This window comes from Andrographis paniculata, unplaced genomic scaffold (assembly GCF_009805555.1).
Source record: "Andrographis paniculata isolate CXL003 unplaced genomic scaffold, ASM980555v1 Contig9END, whole genome shotgun sequence".
NCBI lineage: Eukaryota > Viridiplantae > Streptophyta > Magnoliopsida > Lamiales > Acanthaceae > Andrographis > Andrographis paniculata.
Genome location: NW_026137639.1, coordinates 1237792 through 1253783, shown reverse-complemented (window position 1 = coordinate 1253783; position 15992 = coordinate 1237792). Strand labels below are relative to the sequence as shown.

At 31.6% G+C, this 15992-nt stretch overlaps 2 protein-coding genes across 3 annotated transcripts; one reads left to right on the top strand and one right to left on the bottom strand.

Moving 5' to 3' along the window:
• Positions 1-2579: 2579 nt before the first annotated feature.
• On the bottom strand, positions 2580-8181 carry LOC127244068 (uncharacterized). Of its 2 annotated transcripts, none has more exons than XM_051264378.1 (7): positions 7901-8181; positions 7484-7610; positions 7058-7130; positions 5282-5630; positions 3998-5071; positions 3771-3920; positions 2580-3284 (listed from the first exon to the last, which is right to left on the bottom strand). In XM_051264378.1, the coding sequence occupies exons 1-7, from the start codon at positions 7925-7927 to the stop codon at positions 2850-2852; spliced, it is 2235 nt and encodes a 744-aa protein (XP_051120335.1). In that variant the 5' UTR covers positions 7928-8181; the 3' UTR covers positions 2580-2849. The 2 variants fall into 2 exon arrangements, with proteins under 2 accessions (XP_051120335.1, XP_051120336.1); XM_051264379.1 differs by having other exon boundaries at positions 2582-3284; positions 7484-7607.
• Positions 8182-14467: 6286 nt separating this feature from the next.
• Positions 14468-15509, top strand: LOC127244067 (probable CCR4-associated factor 1 homolog 11). Its single transcript, XM_051264377.1, has one exon. The coding sequence runs from the start codon at positions 14594-14596 to the stop codon at positions 15431-15433; it is 840 nt and encodes a 279-aa protein (XP_051120334.1). The 5' UTR covers positions 14468-14593; the 3' UTR covers positions 15434-15509.
• Positions 15510-15992: the final 483 nt, after the last annotated feature.

The window sequence follows — 15992 nt, the reverse complement described above, 5'->3', positions numbered from 1 at the left end:
TATTATAAATCAGTTTTTCCCAAATTTAGTAGCCAGCAAACTTCCTGTGAGTTCTCAATTAACACACACACACAAATACTTAAATGTATATATGTGTTGTAAATTCAACAAATTCATCTATTGTTTTTTACCTATCTATCTATCTGCCACCTCCACCCCACCCATCTCCCCTAAATACAAATTCAATTCAGCAAACTGTACAATTGTTGCTTCCATAATCAATTCTGAAATTAAATGTACCTCTTATGTTTCCAATGGCTTCTACTACTTCTTCATCTGGTGAGCTGTGTATATATATATGTGGGTATGTATATGTGTATATATATATATATATATCTATCACATAGTTGAAGGAGACAGACAAACTCAGAAGTTCTTTCTGCTCCATCAAAGGTACTGCTTCTTGCTTACTTGCTTACTTGCTTACTTGCTTGCCTGAGATACATATATATATATATATATGTTATATATGTATGTATCTAATGATTGATTTGTGTTCGTAGGTAGATTGAATTGAGGAATGGCTGGGTACAAGAATGGGAGGGAGAGGGAAGAGGTGGAGCTGAACCTGAAGCTATCTCCACCAATGGAACAGGGGCAGGGGGCTTCGAATTCATCTTCTCCAAGGAGCTCGTGTGTGTCTCGGGAGTCGAGCCCGGAGAGAAGCAAGGAGGGAAGTCCGATGATGATGCTGGTGGGGTGCCAGAAATGCCTCATGTATGTGATGGTGGTTATGGAGCTTGAGAATGATGTCCCAAAGTGTCCCAAGTGCAAGAACACTGTCTTGCTTGATTTCCTCCACCCCAACCCCACCCCCACCCCCACCCCCAACCCCAACAACAAATGAATCTTTTCAATATGTATCAGCTATTATTATGATTATTATTAGTGGTGGTGGTGGTGGTCTTGTTTATTTGATGATTTGCTTCTGTCTGTTTTGTGTTTCAAGATCCGTCCGTACTGTTCTTTTTGGGGTTTTGTTGAAGCTTTTGGCTGTTGCAGAATAGAAATTAAACAGTTGTTATCATGTCCCGCTCAAATCCTATGATTATTATTGTTATTTTGGATTCCTTTTTATTGATATATATATATATATATGATATGATTTGATATAATACTGACTAAATTATTCCCACCATTGACATTATACTTTAAAATTGGTTGTGTTCTGCATATTCAAAGTTACCTGTCCAGATTTCAACTCAACCCACCACCCTAACAACTCAACTCATTTTTCATATTTACAGCCAAAATAATAAAAATGATTGTAATATCCAGCTACAGAAATAAGTTTGATCAGTGAAGTCACCTACACTCTGATAAGAAAATTTCACCAATTTTATAGGGTGAGTTTGTATTTACATCTGTTAAACGAAACTGCAGCTTGCGACTCAAATCGTTCGTAGAGATAGACAAATTGAACTTGGACTCGAGAATTATTGTCTATGTAAATGAGCTTGAGCTTGAGCTCATGCTCGGCTTACAAGTAGTTTGATTATACTTGTCGATGATGTTGTCTTTGTATCGTCTACTTAATCTTTTTAATTTTTGAGTGATAGGACTCTATACAATATATATTTTATTTTTTTCAGAAAAAATTAAAATTCAACATAAAATATTATTTTATACTAATGTTTCATAGTTAAAAACACATCAATCTAAAAAATAAAAAATGAATGCACAATATATTTAATGTTTTATATCAGAACCTACATTTATCAATAAAATTTAAAAATATTTTATTATAATAAGTTGTATATATAATCAAATATTTTAAATTTGCCTATTCAAATTTTTAGGTAGTATAATTTGATGGATTATTTTACTATTTTGCTTTTATTTGTGATGATAGATTTTTCTCTTGGGCTATGTTCGTTTTGTCTATACGTAATTGATAGACAAATGAGGTGTGTTTCGTTGGATTGTATTTGAAGAATTTTTATTATTTTTATAATAAATATCAAATTAAATATTTAATTTTTTTTATTTATTTATATTATATTAAAAAAATCACATCAAATAATTATTTTAATTCAAAATTAATCTAATTCAAATTTTACTTCCAAACCTTCAAAAATACATATCCCATATTTCCTTCTTGTTGGTGTTTTTTTGGTTGTATTTCATTATTTTAGTATGCTTTGTAAATAGTAAAAATTTTGTAATATAATATTTTAAACAAAACAATTATGTAATATATTAAATAAAATATATATATATGATGTCTAATATTTTGAAAACAAAATTAAATTAATGTATATGAATAGCAAAAATAAAATGATGAAAATACAACCAAACAAACTAGTTGAAACTTGTAAAAAAAAAAATTGAAAATAGCTATTCAAGACTGAGAATTTGACTCGGTTGATGTAAACTTGATTCCAAAAGTAAATGAACCGAACAACATAAATAAACTCATTTTATTAATTTGCCAGTCCAAAATTTATTCGCGAATGTCCGTTAAAAAATAAATATATAAAATTATTAATTAAAAAATAAACACAAATATTTAAAATTATATTCGATTCAACCTGTCAACGAGAGAGATCTTTATCCCAGTCAATTTAAAAACTTAAACACGAGTCAATTTAAAAACTTAAACACATTCTAAATCATAGCAAAACAAAATTAATAACAAACAAATCGAGACAGATATAAATATCAAATATCTATATATAATATATCAAAAAAATTATCTAAATTTAAAATTTCACTAATTCCCCGCCCAGTCCACCCCCAGATCTGGTAATTTAACTAAACTAGGAGCAGAGAACACTACCAAAAAATACTTCATAAGTTAAGGTCCAAAAATAACATCAAAAAACGATTTCATTACTGACCTGATCAAATCAGCACTCGATCCTCACGGATCCGCTCTCCGACGATATAAACTTAGGTTTCCGATTAACTTTCACCAGGCACTGTATCACGTCGCCGATCTGGAAGTCGTCGCAGTCCTTGATCACCAGACCGCACTCGTTCCCTTTCCCCACAGCCTCGACGTCTTGCTGCTCTCGTTTCAGAGACGCGCAGCACCCTTCGAAGATCACTTCCCCGCTCCGAAGAAGCCTTACTGTCGCCGATTTCGTCAGCCGCCCATCCATCACGCGGCATCCCGCAATCTTCACATCGTCCCCTTTCGATTTGCTCCTCCCCTTGAGCTCGAATATGTTCAGCACCTGGGCCTCTCCGGCGACCTTCGTTTCCAGCGTCCCGGGAGCCTTTTCGACGATGAAGTTGCCCACGTCTTCTAATAGATGATAGATTACTCGGTGTAATTTTACCTTCGACGGCGAGATATCGTCGTATAAGTAATTTTTATACAGTGTTAGAAATAGAGTGGGCACAGTTCGGGTATTTGCAAATATGCGGGTATTTGATATTCGAACCGAACCGAACAAATATCCGAAACCGTGAACCGTATCCGAACCGAAAATTTCGTAACCGAAAATATTTGCAAATAATTCAAACCGAACCAACATTAAAAACATATATTAAAAAATAATTAAAATTCTAATTAAATAAAAATATTTACAAATATTTCAAATATATGAACAAAAAACAAAGCGAATATAATTATTAATATAAATTTTAAAATATAATAATATAAATATATTCGATTCGATTAACTTAATCGAACAAATATAAAATATGCAGTATTTGTATTCGAACCGAATTTGCTCGGTTAACCGAAAATTCGGTTCGGCGGTTCGGTTAAATTTTTTTGCCCACCCCTAGTTCGAAACGTTTTCCGAGTAAATCGTGCTTACCTTTATCTTGCTTTGTGCAGCTGCAAGGCTGATTGCACTAGGAGGATCCCGAACGTTGAATCCAACGATGCACGCCCCGCAGGCTTGCGCCATGTCTACGTCGGACTGAGTGACGGGCCCGACTCCAGCATGGATAACCTTGACGTAAACCTGGGACAAAGACATTGAGAGCTGTGAATCGGGAGGAAGAATATTCGATCGTATTCGAAGAATCTTTTTAACGAAACCTGAGAACTGTTCAGACATTTCAGTGCGTCGCTGACCGCTTGGACAGTGCCTTGCACATCTGCTTTCACGATGATCGGAACTTCGACCCTCTTCGATTTCTCATCTTCGTCGGCGTTTTCCTCTCCTTCTTCTGTTTGTAGCCTCTCCACCTCATCTCTTTGCCGCTCCTCGTCGAGTTTCATGAGTCTATCCTTCTCGATTTTCTTTTTCCTTCCTTCGCTCAGCATTCTTGCTCGTTCCTCAGATTCGACAACGACGATGTCGTCACCGGCCATGGGGAGCCCTTTTAACCCTTCGATCTCGATAGGCATTGCGGGTGTAGCATTCGAGATCGGTTTTCTAGCCATGTCTCGGATACACCGAATTCTTCCCCACTCGGCGCCCACAACAACATGCTGTCCGCAAACCAACGTCCCCATCTTCACTATCGCAGTCGCCAGCGGGCCCCGTCCCTTGTCGATCCTTGCCTCGACTACATACGCTTGTGCAGGTCCGTTGACGCGCGCTTTAAGATCCATTAACTCGGCTTGGAGCAGTAAAGCCTCCTCCAACCTGTCCAGCCCGGTTTTGTTTACGGCAGAAACTTCGACAACCTGGACGTCTCCGCCCATCTCCTCCAACGGCAATCCTTCCGATGCAAGCTGGATCTTTACTCGTTCGGGATTCGCATCCGGTTTGTCGCACTTGTTGATTGCGACGACAATGGGAACATTGGCTACTTTTGCATGAGACATGGCCTCTAGAGTTTGAGGCATTACGCCGTCATCCGCCGCCACCACGAGCACAACTACATCCGTAACTGCCGCACCTCTAGCCCTCATAGCGCTAAATGCAGCATGGCCGGGAGTGTCGAGGAAAGTGATGGATGCGCCGGATTGCATTCCTACGACAAATGCACCTAGATGCTGGGTAATGCCTCCTGCTTCTTTGGCAGCTAAGGATGTCTCTCGAAGGGCGTCCAGAAGAGATGTCTTGCCATGGTCGACATGACCCATAACCGTGACGACTGGAGGGCGTGGCAAAGCTTGAGCTCCTTCATCTGTGTGCTGTCGACGTACATTCAGCCCAACTTCCTAGATAAGAGATTAAAATGCATTATTAGATGGAAATGAATTACATACAAAAGCATTTGAAAGGGAAGTGTTGAAACTAATTCAACTTCTGATGTTCTGGTGTGGTATTCTTAATTTCATTCTCAGTAATCAGAGAAAATATTACGATCGTAAATAAATTCTTGGAGCAAGAAATCAAGAATGACACCCAAAATTCAAAAGAATAAATACCATTGCAGCCAGCTCTGCAATGTCGATGCTGAGAGAGTCAAACTCAGAGTCAACTTTCTCCCCAACATTTGTTATAATATTCTGAATTGTAGCTGTCGATTCCCCACAACGCTTTGCAAGCTCTAAGATAGTCATGCCTTCGAATATTTCAATAGTTTTGTTTGCCAAGGATTTTGCTGTTCTAGTTAGCCTTGGAGGTATGTAAGGAGTTTCAACAGGAGGTGGTGTGTCTTTCTTTTTCTTGGAAAATTTCCCAGTATTTACAACTTTAACTCTCTTCGAAGTCTTTAGATGCATCGATCCATCCTCTTTTCTCCTGCCCTGAAGCTCAGGGGTCGCATGGAAATATCTAAAAGGAATATTGCATAACCATTTTTACAAATGCATTTAAAAAATAAAAGAAAGAAACCAAACATGCCTGTCAATGACTCCCCCAAATGTTAATATAGTTGAATCTTGAAGATCAATAATTATAGCATATAGCATATGCAATTTAATAAAAACAAACAAACAAATCAAATAATTAACATTCAAGGCAAGAACAAATCATCCTGCATCATAAGTATTTAAATAAATTGTAAATATCCTAGGCTGACATTTGCAGAGCTTGTTATGGCAGAATGTACGTACTACTACTACCCTCGCCGTAGCTACTCTTTGAAGGTATAATACATTGATAATCTAATTTCATGTAAATACAAATTTTGTTTTAAGGTGAAAAAGTCTTGAAATGAAGATGTGTGAAAAAGGACATCATTAACTGTCTTTGTGTGTTACCAGGTATAAATACGGGCATAGAGGATTAGTGTTTTGGGTGTTTATTTATCCCATCAAAAGAGCAAACCGAAGATATAATACTTCACAGCTAATTATTTCTCTTGTGCATCAATGCAGCCATTCAATTATTGAGGCTCAGTTTACTTTGAATATTTTTTCAGTTTCTTTACCATCTAACTTCACGATTCCCAATAGAAACATAATTTTTCTATACAAAATATCATATCCAACAACTATTTAATCTAAAAACACAATTTACAAAATCAAAACTAGTATATATATATTATGAAAACAACCAAGTTCAAAATACAAAATCAAGTTTTACACAGTTCGCCACTTGTATAGGATCACATACTATTTTTGCACACCAAAGGAACACCCATTAATAGTTTCAGTTTACTTCATAAAATTAGAAGAAGAATATAGCTGACAAATAAGATTCCAGAAACTAAGAGACAAAGGGAACACTACTCAATGAATTTGAGCATTTTCTTCATCAACTCTAATACAGAATCACAGAATGGGAAAGTTCAGGCTTCAGAGTGTGTTTTCATGTTACCATTAATGAGTTGCTATGGAATTTCTTCAGGACACAGACATCCCGGGAAAGTCAGGCACTTAGATATGTAGTCAAAACCGTTCCAGCTATTTGTAACATGCAAGACTACATGCTTTTAATTAATAGAAGATGGCTTTAAACTCTTATAATCAGATCTAGCCAAATCAAGTTAGTATATGCATCATAATCGCTATTCATTTAGGGAGGTCCCAGTGATCACATAACATTCTTAAAGCGGTAAAAATGAAAATACATTTCACTAGAATGACTATCAAGTAGGCCATGAGAATATAGCTACACAATCACTGTGTCACAACTTCCAGCTAATATTGGCAATTGTTGGAGTAGATATTAAACAATTACTTAACAACCAACTATCTTTGCTGACACAAATCAACACATCTCTGTAACTAAATCAAATTGCACTCAAAGATAAATACCTAATTAGACATCCGTCAGCGGGAGAAGGAAGCCCTTTTTCGGAACCTAGAAATGCTGCAGTGTGGCAATACCCTGAAAGACGATTAAACATCAGCATTTAACTGAACAATAGCCTTGCGACCCACAAAATTGCCAAATCATGCCAATTATGCTCAAACAGACAATTCACAGCTTATTGAAATCCTACCAGACCAAAATCAAATCATCATCATAAAGCAACTGGGAAATTACGAAAATAATGCTATGGCTAGAGTGGTATCGTTCTTGTTATTCTAATCAACTGAACAAGTAGTGCCATCATTTAACAGCAAAAACACAACATAATGATACTAAAAATCTATCAGACACATAAAACAAGCAAATTTTATAGTCTTAAACAAGTAAAGCCATTAACAATATGAATATGCAAACTATAATAAATATACCGTGTAAACGCCTGACCAGAGCAGGCAACGCTTTGGCAGAATCTTGAAACACACATTTTGAAGCTGATGCAGCTGAATACCTAGCAGTGGCCTCCAATGCTCTAGAAAAACTTGCAGTAACAACCTGCTAGAGAATCAAGGCAAAACTGATTGTTTTTTTTTGCCATTTTTCCAAATAAAGAGGTCTTGATCTTTCTGCAACTATTGCTCATAGAGACTAACTAACGTAAAGAAATAGTCAAAATAAAAGCATCTAAAATCGTAATAATTGACGCAGCAGCAGCAATTGATAAAATTAGGTCACGATCTTGATAGCCACAATTAACATGAAAATCATGACCTATAATGTGCTCCTGTGTTAGAAATTAAATCAGGGGAAAAGAGGATTGGAAGGAGGGAACTCCAGCAACTGCTAACCTTTTTTGGTAGCATTCTCCACGCCATTAACGACCACGGCAATCTCTAACAATTAAGTCTCACAAATCACCACAAAACAAATCATGAATAACGGAACGGTCGATACTAACAGCTGTTTCGCTATCAAACACGAATTGGAAATCCAAGCGGAAGATAGCAGTAAATGAGAGGCAAAGGAAAAGTTGCATCGACCGGCGGCGGAACCACCCGGCAAGGGTATCGGCGTCTCTGGCGATGTTCTTGATTTTAATTTTTTATTTTTTATTTATGTAGTATAATATTTGAAGGAAAAAGAGAGACGCTTGAATTTTTATAAATCCTATTGACTTTTTATTTTTTTAAAAGGATAATCTATTTAGAACCCTCAATTTAAGGGTTTTCTTTGTTTTTTTTTTTTTTTTTCAATTTTACTGTACATTTTCTTAAATATATATTTACAAAACATAATTCTCTCTCTATTTTGTATTTTGATTTTTTTTTTTAATAGAGTATCAAATATTAATATTTTATTAATAATAAAATATAAAATAAAGTTTCACATTTTTATTTTTATTGTTTGACAAACCTGTAAAAACATTGGGTTTGTTTTGTTCGATAATTGGAAAAATTTTAATTTTAGTTTGGTATTAAAATAATGTATTAAGTTATATTTTCAATAGTATTATTTATCATTTTTTTTCATCGTAAAACAATAACCTCATTTTCATAAATAATCATATCACCGTAAAATTATCTCTACTTTTATTATTATTACACATTTATTACTATTTTTTACACTTAATATACTCGTAAGGGCAAAAAAGTCATTTGTCCTTACTTTTTATCAAATTACCAATATAATATAATATCAATATTTCTTAAATCTCGTGTCCAACCCAACAAAACTATACTTTTTGGACGGAAGAAGTATATTTTTTGAATTGTCCATCGCAATATTTTTTATAATAAATCTATTCATTTTAAATGTAGTTGAAATATACTTCATAAATCAATTAAATTAAATATTAACCTTTACACGGACTCGCTCAAAATCGTCTGTTTTCTATTATTTTTTTTAATAAATAAATATCATTATTTATATTTAAAACTTTTTTTATATATATAATTAATTTTAAATTAATTATAAATAAATAAAAATTTATTTATTTAAGTTAATTAGTTTTTTATTTATTTGTATTATATAAAATTTTGTTATTTACGAAATGATGTTCATATTATATATATTTTTTATTGAGGAGATATAATGCTAAAAATATTTAAAATATCAACCATACCAATCATATAAAAAATAATAAAATAATATCACTTGCACCAATGCACACTATTATTCCCAACTAAAAAGGTCATCTAATCTCAAAATCAAATGAAAGCATCAAATTCAAATCAAAGTCTTAGACATTAGGGGTGTGTTTGTTTGGAGGTTTGGATTTTGAATTGGGATTTGAATAGTAAAAATTTTGAATTTGAATAGTCGTATGATGTGATATAAATAGGTGATGATGTGATGTTTTGAATGTAAAATTGATTTTTAGTATAATATAAAAAATGAAAAATAGGTGTTTGATTTGATGTTTTTGGGGGAAAATTTTTGGATGAATAGTGGAATTTTATCCAAATTCATCAAACGAACACACCCTACTTGTGTGTTTGGGGCTTTGGATTTTTTATTGGAATTTGAACAGTAAAATATTGGAATTTGAATAGTTATACGACGTATAAATATGGATTGATGTGATATTTTGAATATAAAATTAATTTTTAGTATAATATAAAAAATAAAAAATAGATGTTTGATTTGATGTTTTTTAAAAAAAAAATTATATGAACAGTAGAAATCCACACAAATCCTTCAAACAAACACACATAAAGTTTGTTAACTTGATTTATATTTGCTAAATATATATTAAATTAGTAAAATTTACGAAATAAAAAGATTTCGTTTATTATGGGACCAAGGAAGTATATACTTCATCCATCCCACCTATCGAGTTCACATTGTCATTTGTGTTCATTTTAAATCTTATGTCATTTAAAAGAAAAAATATTACATACTTTAACTTTTTTTATTTTTAAATTTATAATTTTTTTTAAAAAAAATAATTAGAGTAATAAGTTACCATAATCTTAATCTATAATTATTTGACTAATATATATTTTTAATTATTTATTAATTATATTTTTCTAAATTCTCGTATCACAGTAATTAATCCAATCCGCTAACATTATATTACTATTTTTTTTATATCCGCTAAATTTTTGTACAATTTGTTTATAGCATTCAATTGTATTCATTTATAATTTTATTATTCACATATTATCAAATAATAGTAAATATACTACTCCATCTATCCTATTTATCTTGCCTACCTTTTTATTTTTTTATTTTTTTTGTCCCACTTATTTTTTTATTCTTTTGAAAAATATTATACACTTTAATCGCATTTATAATTTAATTATAATAATTAGTTATTTTAATTTAAATTTAAAATTATTTGTATTAAATTATTATTATTGACGCATTCTTAATTATTTACTAAGTATATTTATCATAAATTTTCGTATCTATCGGTAAAGGAGACACCTGAGACGGAGAGAGTATTATTTTTTTACTCCTCTCATCACTTTTTTCTTTTTAATTTGATCAATTATTTAATATATTTTTTATACCACTTTTATTTTATTTTTTTATATATTTTATTTTAATATTAAAATATTTTCATTTTTAAGTTAATATGGCCAAACAAAATTATACTTCCCCTCTCTCTCTCTCTCAACAAATTATTCCTATTTTTTGTAAGTTTGTAGAAGATAGACTATTTTTTATTTTTAGTATTTTATTCATTATAAATATATCTAAAAAATATAAATTAATTTAATTAAATTTTTATTTATGATTCATCCAAAATCTCTTTATTTTATTTTTATTTAAATTTAAAATTTCTTAAGTTTTATAAAATTAGTTTTTAAGCTAATAATAAATAAATAAATAAATTTATTTTTTACTTATTTGTATCGTATAAAATTTTATTTTCTATAAAATAATATTTGTATTGTATATATTTTATTAAGATATAATATTATAAATATTTAAAAATATCAATATTACTACTCATATAAAAAATAATAAAATAATATCGTAATTTATTATTAATGATTTAATGATCTACTATAATTATCTTGACTATAACTAAGGGAGTATAAATTTTTTGAAGAAAGTATTATTTGAAAAAATAATTTTAGAAAATAAAAGTGAAACTCCAGAGTCCAGACAATGTCTACAAGAATAAACAATCACGTGCATAAAATGAAATTAGCACGTGGATATATATAATCAAAATCCACTTTAGACTAAATAGGCACGTTTGGAATATAACCATCTTAGTGGTATTATTAATATATTTAAAAGTAATACTCCATCCGTCACACATAATTTGTTCCTATTTTCTATTTTCGTCAGCCCACATAATTTGTCCATTATTTTTTTGGAAATATAATTATACACTTTAATCTTATTTTAATTTTTTTAATCTTAATTAAACTATTTAGTTATCTTAATCTTAATACATAATTATTTTTATTATATGATAATTATTTTTACTAATATACTTCTTAATTACTTACTAATCACATTTTATCTAAATTTTCGTATCTACCGTAATAGGCCCATAATACATGGGTCGGAGGGAGTATAATACATAGAAGCCAAAAAAAGAGAGTTGCAGGTGTACGATTAGAGCTGGCGAGACCTATTCATGTTATGTTGAATATTTTCAATGAGTTAAATTACTCAATCTTAATTCGATCCGTTTATTATCGTGTCAGGTTTGGGTTGATTCGTTTATTATCGTGTCGGATTTGGGTTGACTCGTGTTGACCCGTATACATAATTAAGTCGAATTTCTTGATTTAAATTAAATAATTTTTTTTTGTTGTGTTGTTGTGTTATGTTAATTTTTATTGGTTTGAGTGTAAATTATGTTGAAATATTTAAAATTGAACGTAATTTAAATTAATTTATGATAAAATTATTAAATTATGATTATTTTACATATATAATTAATATATTAATCAATATTGATATATTATAATCGGGTTGTCGTGTCGGATCGTGTCAGGTTGTCATATCGGATCAGTTTTTACTAGCTCGATGTAAACTGCGGGTGAAAATTGGATTGATTAAAACTTATTTATTGATATTATATATTAAATAAATTTAAAATAATTATTTAAGTATTTTTAAAATATACTGTATTTTAATAAAAAAAAAATATTGTATAATAAATTTTTCAATACTACGAAGGCAATTTTATCATTATTTTTTTTTATATATCAGATTATATATTTTTTTCTTTTAAAAAAATATCAATATCAAATTGATTTTTTTTTTTTGGCATGTTATATTAATATTTACTTGTATCATATTAAACAAATATTTAAATTTGAAATTTGAATATTTGCAATTTAAATTAAAAAAATCCAACTTCCCACAAACGCAATATGGTGTATTCATTCAATAATTTTGTTGTAATAATTCTTTTAAAAAAATATTACTAAAAAAATAGGCGCGAGCAAGTGCTAACTCAATCAAATAAGCTTGATACTAATTTGATCGGTCAACATATCATATAAATAAAAGCATTATCACATATTTTTCATAACACAATATATGTTATCTTATAAAATATCATATATTGATTTACAAGACAATATATGCTGAATTATAATGAAACATATATTGTATCATAAATATGCTACAATAATATATATTTATTACTTTTATGTGAAAGAATTACTAAATGAAATCAACACAATAATGATTTGATTAGATCAAAATTGGATTTATGGTCTTAAAAAAAAAACTTGTAATGTATACATACTAATATAATACTATATCATATATTTTATTTATTAAATAAATCAATTATTTAATATAAAATACTACCCTTCTATAGCATCTAGTATTTGAGCCGAGGCATAAAAATTTAAAATAAATATAATTAGTAAATAACTTAAAATATATTAATAAATATAAGAGTAAACTATTTTTTTTAGTTTCGTAACTGGACCATCTTATTATTTTAGTCCCGTAAGTAGAGCCTGTCGCAAACTAGTCTCATAAGTGAAAAATTTTCGTTGTTTTAGTCCTCCGACGCCGGAGATGCCCGCGTGGCTCGCCGGATGTGACGTGTCCGACACACCTGGCAGATACGTGGTTTTTTTTTTATTATTTTTTTTCATTTTCCTAATTTTTTTAAAAACTTATTTTAAATTTTATTTCTATTTTTTTATTTTTTTTATTTAGTCCAATTAAAAAAAATTAAAAAAAATGAAAAAAAATAAATCCATGTGTTCGCCAGGTGTTGCTGACCTGGCGGGACACCTGGCGGACACGTCACCTCCGGCGAGCCATGCGGGCGTCTTCGGCGCCGGAGGACTAAAATAACGAAATTTTTTTACATATGAGACCAGTTTGCCACATGCTCCACTTACAGAACTAAAATGATAAAGAGGGAGGTCCAGTTACGGGACTAAAAAACCAGTTTACCTTAAATATAATTATCATATAATATAAATAATTACATATTAAAATCTACTTAGTCTAATTAAAATTAAAAAAAAATATAAATTAAAAAATTTCAAATAAAATTAAAGTGCATATACGCAAGACTAAATAAGTATTATTATTATTATTTTTTATATTATCAATATCAAATACTATTGATTATCAAAATAAAAAAATATATAATATAAAAGTAAATTCAAATTTGAAAAAGATAAAATTTTAATTTTAATTTATTAAACCTAAATTCTAAAAATTTAAAAATAATATCTAAAATATTTCGACAATTATTAGCATATACCGATATTGTTAGCAAATGAGAAAGTGGTGTGTGACTGCGTCTCCGGTCTCCCCCAATTATTGTTGACTGTTAAACAATATGCAAATAAATTTTATATTAAGTAAGTCAAAGCTAGTGTAGGCGCTCAATGTTGACTCTTCCAACATACACTACTGCAACTGCTAACTACCCGTAGTGTAGTGTGCATTTACTAATTATTACCACTCCTATCTCATCCAAATAAAATATATATATATATATATATTATCGTCATTTAAATTTATTTTTATTTTAATAAAAAATTATTATTTTTTATACTTCTATAAATTCTTTTATTTTTATTGTCTTTCTCGTTTTTTTTATTTTTAGTAAAAGAATGCTTCATACAAAGTATATATATTTTTATTTTGGGACGTTCAATTACAAAGTAATTGTTTTATTAAATATTCTATATTTTTTTACAAATATTTTTATTTTATATCACATCATTACTTTTATAAAAAAAACAATAATAATAATAAAAGCAAAAATATCATCACACTACTTTTAGTTACCCCACTCTGTATCCGATAATTGGATAGGTATTATTGTTATTATTATTATTAAATTAAATAAATATGTTCACAACACGGTGAAAGGCGTGTCCGGTCAGAAAACATTGAGAATAGTCAATTAATTAAATTCAATGAACCTTCCTTCACTCTTTCCCCTTCCCTTTCTATCTCTCTGTGTATAAAACTATTCATTTCCTCAATTCCTGCATCATGTCCACTCTCCAATTTCATATTTATCGATTTAAATTTTTGGGGGTTTCAATTAGGGTTTCCAAGAAGAAGGATCGAAATCTAAATCTATGGGGATCGGAGAAGATGATGCTGTGGTTGTTAAGATTCGGCAAGTCTGGTCGGAAAATCTCGACGCCGAGTTCGATCTCATTTCCGATCTCGTCGATCGCTACCCCTTCGTCTCCATGGACACCGAGTTCCCCGGCGTCGTCATCAAGCCGGCGCACCGCCGCCCTTCCTCGCCGTCCGATCATTATAAGCTGCTAAAATCGAACGTAGATGCGCTCAATCTCATTCAGATCGGTCTCACGCTCTCCGACGCGGCGGGGAACCTCCCCGACCTAGGCGGCGGCGGCGGCGGCGGTGGAGGAGAGCGGTTTATCTGGCAGTTCAATTTCTCCGACTTCGACGTGGCGCGTGACCTTCACGCGGCGGACTCGATCGAGCTTCTCCGGCGGCACGGCATCGACTTCGACCGCCACCGCGACGCCGGCGTGGATTCGGCGGCGTTCGCCGAGCGGATGATGGGGTCGGGGCTGGTGTGCAACGACGGCGTGAGCTGGGTGACGTTCCACAGCGCGTACGATTTCGGTTATCTGGTGAAGGCTCTGACGCGCCGCCGGCTCCCACGGCGGCTCGGCGAGTTTCTGGCGGTGGTGCGGGCTCTGTTCGGTGAAAACGTGTACGACGTGAAGCATTTGATGCGGTTTTGTAACAGCTTGTACGGCGGACTGGACCGGGTCGCCCGGTCTCTGGAAGTGGACCGGGTCGTCGGGAAGTCGCATCAGGCCGGGTCCGATAGCTTGCTGACGTGGCATGCGTTTCAGAAGATTAGAGACGTGTACTTTGTGGCGAGTGGGGGCCATGAGAAGCACGCCGGTGTTCTATATGGCCTCCAGCTTGATTAATTTATTATTATTTAATTGTTCATAATTATATAAATTGATTGGGTCACCGATTAAATGAAAATTATTTAAATTATTATATTATCATTTTTATATTGCTTATTGGAATTTAATATACTCGTACGGACGCACACCCACTTTGTGAGGGCACGTTCGGAATGATGCAGGAGCTGCCCTCCTGATTTCTACTTTTAAAAAAACTAGCATATTTGGCTGAGCTATTTTATAAAATAAAATCCAAATAAAAATTACATTTTAAAAAAATATATATATTTAATAAAATATTATATGAAAATAATATTTAAATTACTCCCACCCTCTCACGTGCAGCATTTTTATGCCATTCTTTAAAAAATGATTACATATTTAATTACATTTAAAATTTTTAATTTTTTTAAATTTTATTTATACTAATTAATTATTTTAATTATACTCTTTCCGTCTCACATAATTTGTCTCTATTTTCGTATGTTCCATATAATTTGTCCTTTCAAAAAATATTATACATTTTAATCATATTTAAAATATCATAATTTATAATTTTCTTAATCTTAATTAAACA